A 20,020-nucleotide genomic window follows, 5' to 3' on the forward strand; every position below is an offset into this window, starting at 1 on the left:
TACATCTGTAACCACATGATTCTAGGGAGTTCTGTTGGTTGGAAAATGAATATAAAACTTCTGTAGTGTCATACAATGGTGATAATTTGAATTATGCCTTAAATTGGTATTATTCTAGTAACTGGTTTTCATTTAGACAGAGCAGGATTATTCATCACTTTTCCTGAAATATTTTTACAGGCATCAGCAGGAATCTACAAAGGATCCAGTTATACTCAATGCTCTTCTGCATATCTGCAAGACGATGCATGATTCTGTGAAGTAAGATTAACTTTACTCATACTAATAACTGTCTTTATTGCAAAGTTTGGCTGCTTGGTGTACAGTTTCACATTTCTGAGGCTGTTTGTTTCATGGTGGATTAAGACATGAATCCAATTAGCGGTGAGGGAAGAGCTGTGCAGTGAAGTTGCAGCACGTACCATTTGCTCTTTAGTTACTGCTTTATTTTGAATACTGAAGCAGAATGTTAAAAGGAAAGTAGCAACAGTTTTGTAGTTTCCTAGTGAAGCAGGGACTCTAAGCAGAGACAGAAACCAATGTAATCTTTGAATTATAGTGAATAATAAGCTATTTTTGAGATGTAAGTGAATATTTAGCTGTTAAAGTACAAATTTTTGTGCTCAGTTGCACCTTTTCTTGGGCCACTTTTTTCAGCCATTACAAAGGGGTGTGAAATCTTTAAAAGGTCACCTGCAAGATCTGTAGGAACTTGAGTAGGGGAAGTTAGAACAAAGGAAAAGCTCTTTGAACATTTGATGCCTTTCCCCTAAATACTCCTCTTTTCTCCTTGACTTTGAGTGCTGAGGTTGCTGGGGACCCTGGCTGCCCTGTGTCACCCTCACTGTTTGAATAGTAGTTGTGCAATGTGAAAAACAGTTGTGGTTTGCAGGTAATTTGAAAAAGCACAAGAAAATTGTGTCCGAAAATAGAGCCAGAATCACAGTGCTGCAAATTTTAGATCTTAAGAGCAAAAACCTCATTTTTTCTTGCAGTTTGGGTTGAGTGGAATTGTAAGGGCAGTTTCTTTTTGCACTGAGCCCAGAGCCTCTTAGCATGGCAGATGCTATAAAGGAACTTGTAACTTTCTCAGCCTTGATATGCCATGAATGTAAGATTTAATGCCTGTAGAGAAGTCCAATTTGGCATGTAATTCCAATTTACACCAGCTAGAATGCTTTATTTTGGGTTAAAGCACCTTATTTGGCTCTATGTTGTACTAAAAGCAACTTCAACCTTAACATAGAACAATATATTGAAGGTGAAAGAGCTTGTTAAAAAAATTAAGCTGTTTATTGCAACCCATATTTGGTGCTCTCTCTGACATTTTGCCAGAACATTTTGAAACATTTACTGGGATCCTTGAAGTCCCCTAAACCAGCAGTTCATTAGCTGGGATAAGCTGGTACATCACTAGCTTGTTTATATTGTATATTCTCTGATTGGCAAATCATCATAAATTCTAGCTAACTTAAAGTAACTCCTGCAGCTACTTTACATCCTGGCTCAGGAAACTCCCAAGCCATTGTGCAGGGCTCACTGACCCCCATAACAGCTGTTGAACGATAACAGCCTGTAGGCTGGTAGGGGTCTGATTCAGAGTTGAACTGGAAACCTATAACTGACCCAGAGATCTCATTACAAGTCTTCTGAGCCTTTCAGAGCCCATCAGTTGGCTCTTTTGATTGGCAGTGCACTAATGAACTAATCATGCTGAGATTTTCTTTCCTCCTTTACTGAATTTGTATAATAAAACTATTGTTCTCTTCCCATCTGGTGTCTGAGCTAGGAAATTGGTAACTGATATACTACAGGTCAAAGCCTGGAACCAAGTAGATAATAGTAAAAGGATTAAATTGTATTAGTTAATTGCAATTTAACTTTTTGTTCATCCATTCTCAGCAAAACAGGTTTGGCTTATTGGATTTTCATGTGATGCAAATTTGTTTCAAATCATATTTGAACTGTTGCTGTAGAATAGGTGTCTGTGATAATCTTGAAAAGAAACTATTTTTGCATATTATTTTAATTCAGTTCTTACTAAAACATCAAAAAGTTAGAACTGTAACAAGGTTATGTTAATTATTTTTCTAATTATGTGGCAGGGTTAGTTAAAAACAAAAATCCAAACAAAAACCCAGGCGAAACAATGAACAGATGTTGTTTCTAAAATAAGCACTTTAACTGTTACATATACTATTTAAAGTGTATTTTAAAATCTTTTCCCCTTAAATAGGATAATTTTCTTCTAAGAATAGATTTAGCAGTTTCTTTAGGTTTTTATAGTCAGTTCCTGCTCAAATTCTCACGTTGTAACATAAGGCTGAAGCCATTTGCTCGCTGCAGAAAAGAACATTAGCTTAGCTTCCTTCTCATTCCAAAACTGAGTTTTTGTAAAATCTAAAGACACTCTTAGTTATTTTTACATTTATTTTCTTTAATTTGGAATTTAGTTTGGTGCATGGTTGATTTAGTGATACTCTAAAATGAGTTTTATTGCTTTATAACTGAAATTATGAGCTTAGTGGACTTAGTGTGAAAAATACTTTATATAAACATAATATATAAAATACTATGTGTCATTTGAACCTTTATGGAGAGTAAGGCAAGAAATATGCTAAAATATGCCATGTAAATTTTCTCTTATAGTGCACTAACACTAGAGGATGAGAAAAGAATGTTAGCAGCTTTGATAAATGGATTCATAAAAATGGTGAGTGACAATTGTGTGCAACTGTTGGAGTTGTACCTTATAGCTCGGATTTGCCTGGGATCCCCATGAAAAACAGGTGCCTGTTTCACTAAATCAGAGGCTGTGTGTCTGACTTGCTTAAGACCATTGAAAAGTCCAACTGGTGAATTTTATGAAGTGCGTCTGTGTGGAAATAAATGTCATACAGTGTTGAAGCTGACATGAGAGCTTAAATTGCATATGTTTAACCATGTTTTCTGCTAGCTTTTTGGGAACATGGGAAGTATTTGAAAGTTAAACAGCAGTTAAAGTCTTGCCTATTATAGCTGATTTATATGAATGAAGTTCCACTATGTAGCTCTAAATGGAGACAATACCAGCTTTAAAAAACAGACAAAAAAAGACTTGCAATTTCTTATCTCTGCTTATCTTAATTTATAAATAAGATAATTTGTATCATCAAATTAGGAATCCCACAAAAATTCCAGTTGTTTTATCTTGAAACTGATTTTTAACCCTTCCCTCCCTCTTATCCCAATAAAATCTTTTGTTCTCGTCTGTTGTGTTTGAAATGTCAGGTTGTTTTAGGGAGATGTTCTCAAGCTTTTTTTATTGTCTAACCAGGTACTCTCAACGCTTGGCTTTTCTTTCACATAGTCAGAGCTGACAGGCTTTGTCTCTACTTGTTGTCTTTGTTCTTTGTTACAGTGCCATGAATTTATCTCTAGATGGTTGCTTTCTCTTCAGCTATAATAATTTGCTATTTAATATGTTCTAATATAATTTTGCTTTATGAAGCTTTATGTGCAGGATAATATTGTATTATTCCCTTTAGGAGGATTTCCCACATTGAATAATATTTGATGTGGCTTTACAGTTTTGGTTTAGGGAGAAATAAAATCCCATAGCAGCAAAATGACTAGTTATAAATTTTAAACCAGCACACATTAGATGTGGGGTGGGAAGGTGTTGTAGCAGTCATTTTAGTCAGGCTTTTGTATGGAAAGCACTGTGGTTTTAGAGAAGTTTTCTTGAGACCTGTAGTCAAGAATCAGCAGTTGCACAAATAGAGGAAAGGCAAAGGAAGTTGTCTGTAATGCAAGAAGCAATCCTTTGTTTTCCAGCACAGTTCCTTTGATCTTTCCCTGTATGGATTAAATGTCATTTTCATTTTAATTCTGAAAAAAAATCTTCTTTTGTATGTGGTTTGAGAAATAATAAATAATGCAACCTTTACTTCTATTAGGAAGAAAAAATCCATTTGAATCCATAAATGTAGACTGCCTGGAGACTGTTTCTCTTGCTGGGCTTTTAACTGACAGCTGAGACACTCCAGCTGACAGCACTTGGGTTTTTTAAATCTAGAGGCTTGGAATTAGGGTGCACTTACACAGCGGCTGTTTTTTTCACTTCTTTCCTGCCAGCATGCAAGCTTTCAGGCTTTTGCCATGCTATATAAGCATATATTTATTAACCAAACTGGAGGAAACTCTGCTTTTACAACTGGTACATCCGGTTAGGAAGATGCTGATCTCTCTCAGAGGCCCTATATCAACTAGAAATTACAGGAATCTGAGTACAGATTCACTGACCTGTTTCTGTTTTTCTGTTGTTTGGGGTTTTAGAATCACAGAATAGTTAGGGTTGGAAAGGACCTTAAGATCATCTAGTTCCAACCCCTCTGCCATGGGCAGGGACACCTCACACTAAACCATGTTACCTGAGGCTCTGTCCAACCTGGCCTTGAACACCGCCAGGGATGGAGCATTCACAACTTCCCTGGGCAACCCATTCCAGTGCCTCACCACCCTAACAGTAAAGAACTTTTTTGTTTTGTTTTGTTTTGCTTTTTAAGTATGAACTGTAACAAGTGTTATCCCTGTTCTGTGAAGAATTGAGAGTTCTGCTTGTTTTGAAAGGACTTCATGAATCTAGGATTTAAATTTTGTTTTATTGATAAATTCTTGATCTGTGAAGTAGGAGATCCTGTGGAGTATGGCCAAAAAAGCAGCAAAACCTTCAAGTTTCCCTGAAGGTTAGGTATTTGAAATCATACAGTTAAAAGGACACAGATACCCCAGGTGCTGTTTTTTTGTTAGCGGTGGGAGTTTTTCTTACCCCACTATATAGGGATTTTGACTTTTGAATATCTGTGGTTTGTCTGTATGCATTTTTTTTGTTTGTTTGTTTCTTAAAGTTAATGGCCTACAATGGTAAAAACTGAGTTTTTGTCTTTTATAGGTTTCATTTGGCCGTGACTTTGAACAACAGCTGAGTTTCTATGTTGAAGCCAGGTCAATGTTTTGCAATTTGGAGCCTGTTCTAGTCCAGTTGATTCATGTAAGCTTCAGTTTATCTCCATTATCTTAACAAGTGGGGATATATTTGCCATTCTCCCATTCCCTGTCCAGATTATTGGTCTATGTCCGAGTAAGTCTGAAGTCTTTTTATCAGGTGTTTTTAAAGTAGACTTTGATCTTGTCTCTCATGTTATCATGCTAAACTCTGTGAAGTTCTTGCTTGACAGGCATGCATGGTATCATTGCAACAAAGAAAACTGACTGTCTTGCTGGAGATTTTGTGTCTTACAAAATAAATGGCACTTTTATGCAGTCAGAATTTTGGTTCTATCTTCTGTAATCCTCCATCTAGGAGAGATTAGACTATGTCTGACTGCAGATACAAGCAGAGTCCTGCTGTGATGGGGAAGGTTAATCTCTTTTCTGTGTTCAGTCACATGTCAGGTGAGCATTAGTTGCATCTGATTCCTTTGCAGCATTGTATCTTCTCTTAAATCCTTTTATTATTTTGTGGTTGGGCTTGTTTTTTGGTTTGTTTTTTTTTTAATAAACTAGAAATCGTGGGTTTTCCACCGGGGAGAAGGTTATGACAGCATTATAGCTGGGAAGCAAGGGAGGACCTAAAGCCTGAATAAATCAGCAAGTCTCCCTTCACAAACCTTCAGAATTGTATTTGCCTTAAGGCACAATCACTAAAATTCTCCAAGTGAAAACTAAGTAGTACAGTGAGAGCACAACGTTTCAGGGTCCCTTTTGACAGTTTCTGTTCTCCAAGTGCGTGCAGTAAAAACACGCAGTTTGTTACTTGCTGCTGACCTAATAAATCTGTGCATTTTTCTTTAATGATTTGCTTTTGTTTTTTTATGTGTAGTCTGTGAACCAGCTGGCAATGGAAACAAGAAAGGTGATGAAAGGAAATCATTCCAGAAAGACTGCAGCGTTTGTCAGGGTAGGTCTGACTCTAACAAACTTTGAGCCTGCTGCCGTAGCAGATAATACTATCTGATGCCACTTAAGTTTATAGTTTTTGCAAAACCAATGTGTTAGTAATTTTTACGCTGTTTGTAATCTTGTTTTCTCTTGTTAACATTGATCTTTACTCTCTAAAGCAAATGCTGCTGTTTTAGAAAAAAAAAAGCCCCAAAGCCTCTAATATAGCAGCTTTGTGTTAAAAAAAGAACAGCAAGACTGACTCCCTCTCCAAAGGAAGGTCCATTGGAGGGATGTTCATGTGAATTCTAGAAAGCTCAGCTTTTCAAACTAGGTATGAAACCAAGTACGTAATTTCTGCGTAACAGTCGCAGCAAGAATGGGAGATGGGGAGAAAAGAATATATTTAAACTGTCTCATAATATCAGTGTTGATATGCTGAAACCAGTATTTGAATTTCAAATAAAGTGCTGCTTTCAACTGTAGTGCCTCTTGAGTCTATACAGATATGATCAAATGAGCTTTGAACCATGAACAAGCTGTGCAAGTTGCTTGTGTTCCCCCCTTCTCACCTGAAATGTAGCGATGATCTTAAGGTCCTTTCCAACCCTAACTATTCTATGATTCTATGAACTAGGATGTCTTCATCTTTGTGTGCTGGAAGGTGTTTACATATGCTACCATTAAAGAATGGATTTTTGTTCATGGTACCTGGGCATTGATGTCCTGGACAAAGGATAGTGAGGGTGGCATGGGCCAATTTCTGTATGGCTGGGAGCTACTTGCTCAACCTAGGTATTTGGCCTGTTCCAGTAGGTTTAAAGCTGCAGCATGCTGCACTGGATCTGCTTCCTCCCAGATGCACACAGTGCACCTGACATGGATTGTCCCTGCTTTCCTACATTTTGGTCTTGAGCTGCAAGCTGGTTACCTGAGGAGAGAGGGACTCTGAGCTAGAGTCATAGAGTAAGCTTTGAGTTAATGTACTTGTAATAACAAGAATTAATAGTAATAAATATTGTTATACTTACTGAAATAATAAGAAATTTGAAGTTGCTGGTTTTGGACTTCACATAATGTTTTCTTTTTACAGAAAGTCTTTCCCAAAACCAATTTACAGATTTTGATTCCTAATGGTGTGTAAAATCAGTAATGATTGCTGTAACTCTGAGATAGGAATTAACTCTGAGATAGGAATTTTCTTCAGTTTCCTTTTTTAATTTGCTTTAGGCTTGTGTTGCCTTCTGCTTCATTACAATTCCATCTCTGAGTGGTATCTTCACACGCCTTAATCTGTATCTGCACTCTGGACAGGTTGCTCTGGCAAATCAGTGTCTTTCACAAGGTAAGGCACAAATCTGTCTATTTAAAGGTTCTCTTATTTCAGAAGTATTTCTAGCTATGAATAATAACTTGGTTGCAATCATAAGTTGTATAAGGATATTTATGATGTAATTAAAATACAGCCCTGTTTCAAGCATTGTTACAGTGAAAACTTGTCACATAAAGCAACTCTTCAATTCTAACGCATCCTGTGATCTAAACAACCAAGACAGATATCTGAGTCTGCATGATATAGTCATGGCTATGAGGTAGGTTGTCCTAAATGACTTAGAAATTATGGAAAGCATGGAATGTTTTATTTTCCTCCTGCATAATTATGCAAGCACTCTAGTCACAAATTACGTGCTTTATTATAACTGGGGGAAAAGGAACTAGTTCGTCTGTGTAGTAGTTCACAAGCTGACAAAATCCTGCCACAAGCTGGAAAAGAATTAAAACTTAGGTCATTGATGCTAGAAACTTGCTACTGAAGCACGTGTGTGAAAAATGTTTAGCTAAGAAATATGCCTCTGCATCAGAGTGAAGCAATGGAGTAATACCACATAATATGAAGGATGAAAAATGTATTTTCTAGTTTTGATCTGAAATATTTATTGAACCAGGGCCTGAGTACAGTTTGTAACCATCCTTTAGCTCAGTCTTTAAGTAATTGGAAATTCTGGCAAAAAGTGATCTGGGAAACAACTGGAGCTCCTCTGGGCGCCAGAATGAGTATTAAGCCTGCATCATCGGTTAATGTCATCTTATGCCTATTCATGCCACTTATGGAACCTGTTACCCATTCTGAAAGTCTTTTCATACTTTTAACTGTTTGCAGTATTTTATTTTTCCTTTTTTTTTTCTTTTAAGTGAAGTCATTCTACTTTGTTTTGCAGTTTTAATACTGACTTTAAATGTCTGCTTTTTAATGGTGAATGCTTTTCCTATACATGTTTTCAGTGGGGCTGTGAGAGTAATAAATTGGATTACTTTGCAACATCTTTTGTTGTGGCTATTAATTCTTTGTTTTAGCTGTCTGCTTCTTCACAAGAGCTTGCTTTCCAAGCCCTGCATTTACCAGTAAGTTCCAGCTGCACAAACAAGCTGACTTAGGATGCTGATAAAGACTTTTTAGTACAGGGTGACTGTTGTGTTTCTTTGTTTTGAATCTGACACTGCCCATGTAGCAAAGCAGAGGGATTTAGAATAAAGCCATTTTGTCCAAGTATGTTGTGAAAATAAAAGATCTGCAAAGTCTGTTGTTGTACAATTAGTACTGTGCAGTTTCTTTGTAGATAAGAGTTTACCAAAAATGGACTCACTTTTTCTTCTTTGTGTTTGTTTAATTGACCAGCTTACTTTATCATCTGTATCAATTTTTGTTATTGTTGCTCTGTTGCAGTGTATCTCTAGTTAGAAGAAATCCAAAGAAGTTTTTCTGCATTGTTCAGTCTTCAAGGTCTATGTCCTGCCCATGGTGGGACCAACTCTGTGATTTAATAATCTTTCAATTTATAAACTGCCTTCCCATCATGTTTGTGATCCAGGTCTTCTTTGAGAGAGGCTCCTGGGTTCTGACAATTATCCGCATTTTTCAGTGTGAGAGTTTGACATATGAACACAATGCACTCACTAAACAATGAGTAGGATCCCCATTCTAAAATCTTTTAAGGTAACGGGTATGTGCAAAGTATTGTGAACTCAATCTCTAAAATACGTATCTGTTAGCCACTCTCTCCTGAATTTTAGACCCACAGTCTAGAGGGAGGAGCATTTGGTCCATCTCAGTTTTTGTTGAAATGAAGCGTATGCAAAGCTGGTGTTTAGTAGCTCGCTTGGTTTACCAAGGTTTTATTGTTGCACATTTTTCTGCTTCCTTAGGAAAGCTATTTCGGGTATAATTTTTAGTCAGAGACATGTCACTTGCATGAGTAATTTAGCATGTGTTAACCAGTTAGGGAACAATGACACCAGTCTTGGGACATTTTTTGTGAATTGTTTTTGCAGATTCTGATGTATTGTAGTCAGATAACGTCCTTGAAAGTTACTTTTAACACAGTTTAATCTGTAATGCATTTCAATTTTATAAGAAGTACTGATTAATTCATAACAGCAACTTTAAATCCAGTCAGTTAACTGATGGCAATTAGACACTGGTCTGCAAGAACTAATGCAGTGTGACGTGAAGTTTTAATAGTGTGTAATTAATGATAGCAGTAGGCTATGAAGTGAAATTGTGCCTTGTATATAACCTTTATTTTATGCTGATTGGAATTAGTTTAATCTGTTTAGAATTGGGAAGAGAAATAAAACTGAAAGGTAATGTACCTGATCTGATAGCTCAGTCACCAGTGAGGTATGGATGTGTGTGTGTACATGTGCCTGCAATTCCTCTTTAAAATTCCAGCTGTTGTTTTCTGTGAATTTGAATTTTCCATGAAATTGAATTTTACAGAATAGACTTCTCTTGGTAATGGGTAATAGGAAGATTTCTCTAAATTGCCAATGTATCTAACTTGAAAAAGGAGTTATGGTACCAATTGGGGTAGATAAGGGGAATTTGAAAGATTGCTGTTTTATAAAATGGATGTGCAGGTCATAGCAGTAACTAAAGTTTGACAGTCTGAGAATTGCACTGAGATATTACCGACAACTGTAGAGCTGCAGCTGATCTATCTGTAACTGTGGAGGAGTTTGGGTTTTGTGTCATTCGCAATCCCAAGGGGTAGCAGCAGTAACCATCAGTCCTAGTGTCTAGCTGTTCCAATTTCCTCTATCAAATCGGAGCATTGCCTGCTGGGATTTGCCTCACTGTTAATCAAAGTGACTGTGTGGTGCTTGTTTGAACTCACCTCAAAACTTCAGTATTAGAAAGCTGTAATTGTAATTTTTCTTGGAATAGATTTTCTTTACTATGATGAAATTGTGTCAGGAAAAATGAATTCATAGGCTCATGAAAAGTCCAGTATTAATACACTGACAGATGTCTGTCCAGGCATGCTGTTCAACATGTATTAATCATGACACCCTTTAAACTGAAAGAGGGTAGATTTGGATTAAATATTAGGAAGAAGTTCTTCCCTGGGAGGGTGCTGAGGCACTGGCACAGGTTGCCCAGAGAAGCTGTGGCTGCACAATCCCTGGCAGTGTTCAAGGCCAGGTTGGACAGGGCTTGGAGCAACCTGGTCTACTGGAAGGTGTCCCTGCCTGTGGCAGGGGGTTGGAACTGGATGAGCTTTGAGGTCCTTTCCAGGATCCAAACCAGTCTGGGATACTATGACTACTGTCTCTTTTGTTTCCAGCTCCCAAGAAGTGCTTCAAATAAATTGAATCTGTGATTATATTCAACACATTTTAAGTGATTCTGTCCTGGATGCACAGTTTGTACCTCTGGTCAGCCTTTTAAGAGCCCACCCTAGAAAGGAAGATAGGAAGATGCTAGATTTTATGGAGATATGCTTTTCTTTTTTTCAATCTGAGCCACAGAATGCTGCATGCTGCCAACATAAAATACTGAATTCTCATCAGTCATGCTTTCTGTCATAGGGAGTGCTTGGACTAAATTCAGATTAAATGCATCCTCTGTTACCACTTTCCTGAATTTTTGAATCGTAGAATCAACCAGGTTGGAAAAGACCTATAGGTATTATTTTTATTGCATATATTTCCTCCCTGCTGAAATGCTGCTTTTGCCTGTCAGAGAACAGCGTGATTTTTTAATTGCTGGTCACAGCATTCAGCAGGTGGGTAGAGATGATGTAACTTTTCTGGTAATGTGTGTTGAGCAGCATTTTCATTTTAAAGGCCTGAAATCCTTGCCTCGCTTCACAGGTAACATGCTGGGTGAATAAAGTAATTCAGCTGATTCTGTGTGACTAATTTCACTGGGATGTTGTCAAGCATAAAACTTCATAAAACCAGGTAGTCTTTGACCCCCAAATCAACCGACACAGATCTTTATTTTGTTTAGCAAATGCTTTTGGGGCTTCTTGGCTCAGGATTTTCCGGCGATATCGGTGTATGCTGTCTCTGCTATGTCTTTGTTATCTTTTTTAATACTGTTTTCCTTGAAGGCAGTAAAGTAGCTTTAGGAGAAAGTGATGAGATACGTTTTTCCTCACTAGTAATACTAAATGTTGCTTTATTTGAAAAAAAAAAAAACAAAAACAAACTACTTTTACCTGGAATTTCCACGGCTGGAAACTTCTCCCATTCACTGAGCTGCTTCTTGTTCTTCTCCTTATCCCAGCCAATAGCTTTTCCAGAGAGGGCATCTCTGTCTCTGTAAGCTTTTCGGACTAGCATTTCATACCAGTTTGCCAGCTCTTCAAGGCTGTCTAGCCCATGACCTGTTTTTGAAGGTGTCTAGTAGCATCTACCCGAGGGAGCATACAAGAAACAATAGTGTAGAATGATGCTTCCTAGCTTTTAGCTGCAGGTGATCTAAATACATCCTTCAGCAAAGTTGCACAAGGATGACAGTGTTTAATAAATGAGATGGACTGATCCTTAGGAATTTATTTTTTTAAACCAAGTTTTACTTCTTGCCCTTTGTAACTTCATGTGACAGTGAATTCTATGGTTGCATAGTACTTGGAAATCTACTACTTAGGGATTTATTTTCGTATGCTGTTTAAATATTGAGTGTTTCAGTGCAAGCAGCTACTAGTGGTACTGTGATAAATTCAGTCATTCTTGGTTCATTTTCTTCACGCTGTTTATGAGATGATGGAGTTGGTAAGTTGATAAGAATTCAAGTCAGTAAAGTCTTTTCTAATAAGGAGACGGTTCCGTGCATTAGGACCTTTTTAATTTTATTCTTTTGGAAATGGGAAGATTGGGACCGTATCCCAGGTATAAATGCACAACAGCTATAAAAATGATACAGTGACACCTCAGTTTTCCATTACTGTCCTAATGATTCTTATAATTGCCTTGCCTTTTCGACAGCTATTTAGGAGGTAGTTTTCAAGGAACCATCTACAATGACTCCAAAACCTTTCATGAGTGTAAATAGCCTATTTGGATCTTAACTTTCTATAGTTACTGCAGGGGCTGCTTCTTTCTCCATATGCCTTACTAATATTAGATTTCATCTGCTGTTTTATTGCTCAGAATCATGAGATCCATCCGCAATTCTTTGCAGTCACTAGTCAGACTAGTTTGCAAACATTGTTCCCTCCCAGATCATTGTAAGGACCTGTTTCCCTGACAAACCTTAAGGACACAATTGTCATTTCACTCCACTGTGAAAACTTTTTATTCCTGCTCCTTTCCCCCTCCACCTCATCCTTATGAATCCTCAGGAGGACTTTCCTCCCTATCTTTTGCCAGCTTAGCTGTTTTAAAAGCCTTTTGTGTGAGGAACGTTGTTAAATGTTTTTAAAAATCTGAGTATTCCTGTTTGCTGTGGGTCACTTTAAACACAAACTTGTGGGTTCTTACGAAAACTTTCTGAGGAATGATTTCTGTCTCCAAAACCCATATTGACACTTCAGTGTTGTATCAGGTTTTTCCTTGTGTCTGCTCATTTGCTAGATTTTTTTTTCCCGTTTCATAATAACCAGGAGAAACTACAGTATTCAACTTTATTAAGTTTATCATCTTGAAGTTTACAGTATTACTGATAGACTGCTGACAATACCTTACCTCACAGCCTTTAGCCATTACATGGAATTTAAAGAGTCAGGCTGAATTTTTGGAGGATTTGTTGGGTTTATTTTCTTTTTTGGGTGGTGGTGTTGTTGTTGTGTTTATTGATCACAGTTTAAGGATAAAATATCTTGTATCCAGTGTTCTTGCTTATACTGCATGGTCTCCCTGTACAAATCTTCTCCTCCACTTACGCCTCTGTATGCCTTTGTCTGGATGTACTAAGGCCTTGTAACAATCTATAATCAAGCTATTCCTCTAACTAGCACTAGCAGGCTTCATCCACATAACTACTTTTTTATCTGCAGCATAGTATGAATTAGTATGAAATAGTATTATTTAACATAGTGCATTCCAGTTCACCATGCAGCAGCCATTAATTTCATCTTTGTTACTTCAAATAATTTTTTGTAGTTTCTAGATTGGAAGTGATGTGTAGAGAATTCTAAGATGGAGAATGTTCAATAGCTCAAGGGGAAAAACACATTTCAGCAATGTGGCAAAACTCTCATAGTGGCCTCACCAGGGTGAGGAGGAGGAGTTCCAAATGTTTGCAATGATTGGTTGACAAAACACTAATGCATTATTTTATTTAACAGAAAAAAAAAAGGAAAGGCAACAAAACCCCCCCACACTTGCTTCTTTTTTTTTTTTTTTTTTGCACTGGAGTATAAGGCTTCATTATATTTCCAGCATCTGTCATATGCAGAAGCAAAATCTTCGGAGTATTAAAATAGGCTTGACGGTGTTGTAGGGCATGAAGGTGATGTGTAATGCAGAAAGAACACTGCATATGGTCCTGATCTTGTCCTTTGGGTGTACTTAGCCTTGTGTAATTGTATCCATGACTAAAAATAGTTTGTGTAGGTGTGTCAAACTCACTCCCTTTTTGCTCTTTGAAGGTGGACTTAAGGAGCTTAATTGTTTTCCCCATTATTAATGGCTTTGTTCCTCCTTGGTTTTTTGCCTGATTCTCCTAGATGTAGCAAATACGATGTAAGTTAAATTTTTATTTGTAGGCAGATTGATAGATAGAAATACATGGAGGTACACATATTTGTGTGAATGTATAATTAAATGTCAATATTCATGATGGTGCATATATACACACAATAGCAAAATGTTCAACACCAATTTCATAGGGGACAATATTACTGAAAGTGCTGACTTGGATATCCAAGACTTAGTTTTTGTAGCCTGAAGGTCAACATGTGTGCTCGGGGAAAGATTTGTGGGATTATGGTCAACTAAAATGAAGGAGCTGCTGTGAAAGGATAAATTTAGCAGAGCATGAAGTATGTCATGTTCGGAGCACTGCACAAGATATTAACAGCAGTCTGGGAAGACTTTATCATGATGATTTGTTTTAATGTGCAGGCTGCTGTCCCCTTATCCAACTTAGCAGTGGCTCACTTTAGAACTAGTGTCATACATTAGGCAGATAAGAGGACAGCTTCCTTCACCAGAAGAAGTCTTCTTGTATGTATGTTGTATTTTTCTGTTTCTTTTTAATCAAGAATGTAACATCATTGTGGGTTTTGGTACTTTTCATGTGGCTTCTTAAACCAGGAAAAGCAAGCATGTGGTTTTCTCTCAAAACATCTCTACAGCAATAGCTTTATAAATTGACTGTTAAAAGATATAGAGAAAGTACCATTGCATAACCTCATAATTAATGTAATTAAGAATTAAATACCAATGCTCGTTTTATTCTTATTAGGAAAAGAGCATGCCTGTGACATTCTATTTAGTGAATTTTTTCTCCAAACTCAGAACATGTAATACGTACTCTGACACCTCTCTGCAAGTGAACAGGGTGGTAGTGTTTGGGAGACAGTTTTCTGCAGAGCCTATAGTAAAACCTCTGCATTAATGTGAATTTATTTTTGCTTTTCACAAAGCACATATACCTTGGATAAATGTGCTTTTAGTTTTCAAGTGTAAGAACCATTTTGTGGTTAGTGCAGGTTGGCTGAACTCATAGCAGAATGAACATACTCTCCTTTGCCGGTACTTCTGGATGTACCAAGGTAAAATAACCATTTCTTTAATAGAAAATGCAGCCAACTCCTTCTATGCTCTATTGTTTTTTTGGCTTGCTGGGCTGTGTTGTGGGGGGCAGGAGGAATGAGGCAAGAAGATTTGAAAGTGTAGGGGCAAGAGCCCCACAGTCTCCCTGTTGTGCTGAGACAGCAATAGTGTGTGGGGCTGTAAACACAACCATGTGGCAGTGGTGAGAGGACAGCAGCAGCCACAAAGAGTCATAGCAGGGAGGCAGCAGTTCTGTGACTGTCATAGTCAGGAAGGACCAAGATGGAGGCACAGAGGAGCTTTTTGCATTGAGGATAGGTCTTGGTGAGCTGTTTGTGGCGTGGACAGTTCTCTCCTCATTCCCAGCAGCAGTCACATGTAGAGCTGGGCATGCTGCTCTAACTAGCAGGTCTAATGAGGGAGCTCGTGTCTCTGAAGGTGCTCAACCAGATAAGAAGTCATCTCTCATTTGCAGTGGCTGCAGGAGGTCAAGGAAGAGTAAATTTAATCAAGTTGCAGAAAGTCATAGTGAAGATGGAGGGTTTGGTTTTCGTGCTGTGTCTAATGTTTAGAGGAGAATGTCTAGGACTGTGATTGCTGGGAGAGCAGGTGAGGTACTTTTATTTCTCTTTCATTATGGAGACTTATTGCTGCACAGACCCTTCTTGTCCCGCTGAAATAACTTCAGAAGGCATGGGTATTCTCTGCACAGATGTGGGTACTTTGGAATGCAGACTATTTTCTGAGACACATTTTTTCATTTGTCTGGTCACATGTTTTTATTATAAAGTGATGTGGGGCATGTGCTTTTTTTTTCTGCTGAGACAACTGTGGAAGTGACAGCGATTCATTTACTTGTGCTAGAATGAACGTCAGCTGCTGCTTTCCTTCCTCTAATAAAGCTCAGCAAGATTACTTGCCTTCCTTTGGGTTGGCTGTTCAAACTTACATGTTTGAAATAAATAAGTCATTATTTCACCTCATGTGCAGAATAAAAGAAGTATGATGTGTGACTGAAGGGGCCTGTGTTGTAAGCACTGAAAAGTTAAGAAGGGATTGAGCACTTGTCTGCTGAAAAGAAATAAGAGTCAGGAAAATTTACAGTTTTTCCAAAGCAGATGTTTCCCTGGTATTCCTCGGGAGCTTGAATTAGATATCAGTTGGGGCTATATTTAGCAAATTTGCTTGGAGTCGCATGTGCTCAAATGAATTTTTCCAGAGCAAGCTGCACTCCTGGAAGTACCCATGAATGCCTGGCAGTGGTGTCTCCATCTCAGCCATCTCTTGGCTTTCACCAAGAATTTTTTTTATGCTTTGCTAAAATCTGGTTTCAGGGCCTCGATCTCTGCTCTTGAAGTAAAGATGCAGCATTAATTCTGAAGGTTGCTTTGAAGTATGTAGCTAAACAGCTTGAGTGGGATTTGGGTGCTTGGATATTTTGAAATGTGGCCAAGACAGTGCAAACCAGTGTTGCTGTCAGAATCTTTTGGGGGAGTTTTTAGCATGTATAGGAGGTGTAGGGTGAGAGGGAAACTATTGGTTTTAATTTATGAATATTAACTTAATAAACTGAGGAATAGATGTTCTCATGTTTGAGGGGTTTTGTAGAATTAGAGACTTAATAGAGAGTTGTGAAAAACATCTTAAAAGCTATTTTGCCAAGGCCATAATGGTGGATGATTTCTGTAATTCCTCTATTGTGATTCTTAGAATCATTTTATCCAGCGATACCTTGGGTTCTGGTCCTGTATCAGCATTTTACTGTTAATAACTGTAAATACTTAGAGAAACAAAGCCACCCATAATTTCTTAGAACTTTCTAGCCTTTTGTGAATGAATTTGCAAACAAGATAGCAAGATCTTCCCCTTGCACGCCCCTCTGTGTTCCCCATTCTCCTGGCATAAGCATTAGTCAGAAAAGTCAGTTTTGAATTGTGTGCTTTTCTTGTTAATTATATTTGCAATCTGTTTGAAAGAGTGGTGTCTTCCTGTTAAGCAAAGGAGAATTATAAGTTCACAAGCCTCGAGTGAAGTGGCAACTTCTTTTGAAAAACCAGCATCACTTAAATTGCAGCAGATATTGATTGCTGAGTCTCCAGTTTCTTTGCAGTTAAGCATAGGTTCATTTTCTGTGGTCTATTTCAAACAAACTTGAAGCAGTCATTGGATCAGGGGCATGGCTGTGCCATCACAGCTGGAGTAATAATACAGCAACTATATATTTATTTTGTAGCTGATGCTTTTTTCAAAGCTGCAGTGAGCCTTGTTCCAGAAGTACCAAAAATGATCAATGTTGATGGAAAGATGCGACCTTCTGACGCCTTCCTCCTGGAATTCCTTTGCAATTTTTTTTCCACCTTATTAGTTGTTCCGGTAAGTCATGTGTTTATGAATAGCACATAGGCTATTTTGGCTTTCCTGTTTAAAAATTTAAAGTACAATGGGCTTTTGGGAGTGGGAGATGTAGTGCTTGGTTTTCCATGAGCAAGCTGAACCCATTTGCTTATTGGCTGCAAAATCACTCACCCAAGTGCAAAATGGGGAGGCAGAATAGTTGGAGCTGGAGAACAGCATTGCCTCTCTCAGTAGCATCTTGCACTTAACTGGATTTGGATAGACCTCATATAGAAGCCTTCCAGTATCTGAAGGGGGCCTACAAGGATGCTGGGGGGGGGGGGGGGGGAAACGACTCTTCATTAGGTACTGTAGTGATAGGACAAGGGGTAACGGGTTAAAACTTAAACAGGGGAAGTTTAGATTGGATATAAGGAGGAAATTCTCTACTGTTAGGGTGGTGAGGCACTGGAATGGGTTGCCCAGGGAGGTTGTGAATGCTCCATCCCTGGTGGTGTTCAAGGCCAGGTTGGACAGAGCCTTGGGTGATATGGTTTAGTGTGAGGTGTCCCTGCCCATGGCAGGGGGGTTGGAACTGGGTGATCTTAAGGTGCTTTCCAACCCTAACTATTCTATGATTCTAAGAAATCTTACCATCATTTAATTGTGTAAGAATAATTTACTGGTTTAATAGATCCTTGCAGAAATGTGGTATTTTAGCTAAGCACTTATAAAATCTAATACCTGAGGAGGGGAAAAATATACAGCTGTAGTTTCTATTAGTTTCAGTTACTTTATTACAGGTTGCCTAATCTTTTGAGTGGGAAAAAATAAAGATAGATGTGTTTGTGCATGATTTTCCTCTTCTAACGAATATTTTACAAAATACTGCCATTTTGCTCCCTTCCAGTTTTTAGCCAGCTGCCAAGTTTAGACATATAGATGTAATTTTCCTTCCTATATTTTCAGCTGTAGCTGAAAGATGAGGAAAAATTGTAAATTAGTCTGGAAGATCTGAGATAAAACTTACACAGCCAAGGTATTTTGTTGACCTTCCTCTGAAGGAAGGCTATTATCAGAACTTGATGCTGCTCAGAGAAATGGCTTGGATCAGATGATTGAAGGAGGAATTTGCCTCATGGATTCAGTTCTGAGGAACTTGCAATGAGATACCAGAATTCAGAAATTAGCTTCCATAATATTTTTTCTCCTTACTTTACAGGATAGATGATCAGAAGGAAGTGTCCCCAGTGGACTGTGATTTGTCTTTATGCATGTTGGTGTCATTGCACCATCAGCTTGAAATAAGCTGGGTGCAGTATTAAAACTACTTGCAAAACCCTGTAGCTTATGTAAATCGGATGTCTTTATATTCCTTTCATAATGAAAGATTGTTGATTGTCTGTAGCTTTGACTTTCCAGTGTAGGTGTTCTTCTGAAACTCATAATTATATGAGTAATATACTTGTTTCTGTAGCTTACTGACATTATTTAAATTAAAAAGTCTACCCGGTGTGTGTAATTTTAGAGGCTTAGCTGTTACAAAGCTGGCAATTAAATTTTGTACTACTCCCCCGTGACTAGAAAACAAAGCATTTCAGAGTTTGTCCATGGAGACTGCCTTAGATCAAGTTTGTGATTATGGGTCAAATGGGCATTTTTGAAGGAAACTGGAACAATTTTTTAAAAGGATTTGCAGAAAGCACTTACTTAAGAAAAGTAGTTGTCAGCTTTAATTATATTGTGGTTTTTGCTTTTACAGAGGTAATATTATGACTAAGCCCCTGAATTACTGCAAATAATCCAAGTTTGGTTTTGGGGTGGTTATGGTGGTGGTTTTGACTTGTCTTGATTTTTCTTTTCTACAGGACCATCCAGAACAAGGAGTATTGTTTCTTGTGCGAGGATTGCTAAATGTGATCCAGGATTACACTTGGGAGGATAACAGTGATGACAAAGTCAGGATTTATACTAATGTTTTGCATCTGCTGTCTGCGATGACTCAAGAAGTATATATCTACCATGTAGATAAAGGTAATAAATAAGGGTGGCTCTGTATCCTTGTGTTCCACCATGCAATTTGTAGTATTGTTATCTTACCTAGTTAATGAAGGTCAATGATAGTCAATAATACAGAATGGATTATTTTCCTATGCAGGTCCAGATATTGTAACTTAAAGTAATCACAGGAGTGACTCCTGAACAGGTGTACAGTCTGTTCTTTAATGTGGAACTGTGTAGAGTGTTTTACATAGTTTATTCCTGGTGGTGCTGGTGCAAATACTTAGAACTATGAATTATTAGAACTTCATATGTATGGAGGGTTTTCTTTTAGTCTAAAGTGTCGACTTACACCTGTTGTTGGTGTTTCATTCACATCTATTAACTACTCCAGTTTAGCATGCAATGCCTACTCTTCATTATTAAAGGGTGTATTTGCTGCTTTGAATACAGGCTTTTAGTTTTGGAAATTGTGGTGGTAACTTACAAAAATTTTCAGAACTAGAAAAAAAGAATCTGAAGATTTTTCATTTTATAAAATAGCTGTAGTCTTTTTGTAATATATTTTAATATGCTCTAAGATTTGAGTGTTTGCCCTCTGATCATAAAGAGGTTACTAAATTAAGGTAGAATATTAATCAGGCCTTTTAAAGCACACTGACATGATTAGTTAGTTCGAGAGGCCAAGCTAGTTCGGCTTTTGTTCAAGTTGCACAGGGCTTTCACAAGGAGGCAGGCTAGAATACATTCTGCAGTT

The 20,020-nt window shown here is 37.8% G+C and overlaps 1 protein-coding gene across 3 annotated transcripts in view; it reads left to right on the forward strand.

Annotated features, from left to right (window-relative positions):
- The window catches only part of VPS35L (VPS35 endosomal protein sorting factor like), a 56,791-nt gene that overhangs the window by 26,756 nt on the left and 10,015 nt on the right, over positions 1-20,020 (forward strand). For all 3 annotated transcript variants that reach the window (XM_061473304.1, XM_061473305.1, XM_061473306.1), the window contains 7 exons: positions 181-261; positions 2,650-2,713; positions 4,934-5,032; positions 5,864-5,941; positions 7,153-7,267; positions 17,162-17,301; positions 19,131-19,296. In XM_061473304.1, coding sequence (XP_061329288.1) covers positions 181-261; positions 2,650-2,713; positions 4,934-5,032; positions 5,864-5,941; positions 7,153-7,267; positions 17,162-17,301; positions 19,131-19,296 — 743 coding nt within the window. The remainder of the gene's footprint in view (positions 1-180; positions 262-2,649; positions 2,714-4,933; positions 5,033-5,863; positions 5,942-7,152; positions 7,268-17,161; positions 17,302-19,130; positions 19,297-20,020) is intronic.

The sequence above is a fragment of the Pezoporus flaviventris genome, unplaced genomic scaffold (genome assembly GCF_033815535.1).
Source record: "Pezoporus flaviventris isolate CSIRO_AGI_PZ_B2104156 unplaced genomic scaffold, CSIRO_AGI_Pfla_v1 ptg000078l, whole genome shotgun sequence".
NCBI classification, from domain to species: domain Eukaryota; kingdom Metazoa; phylum Chordata; class Aves; order Psittaciformes; family Psittacidae; genus Pezoporus; species Pezoporus flaviventris.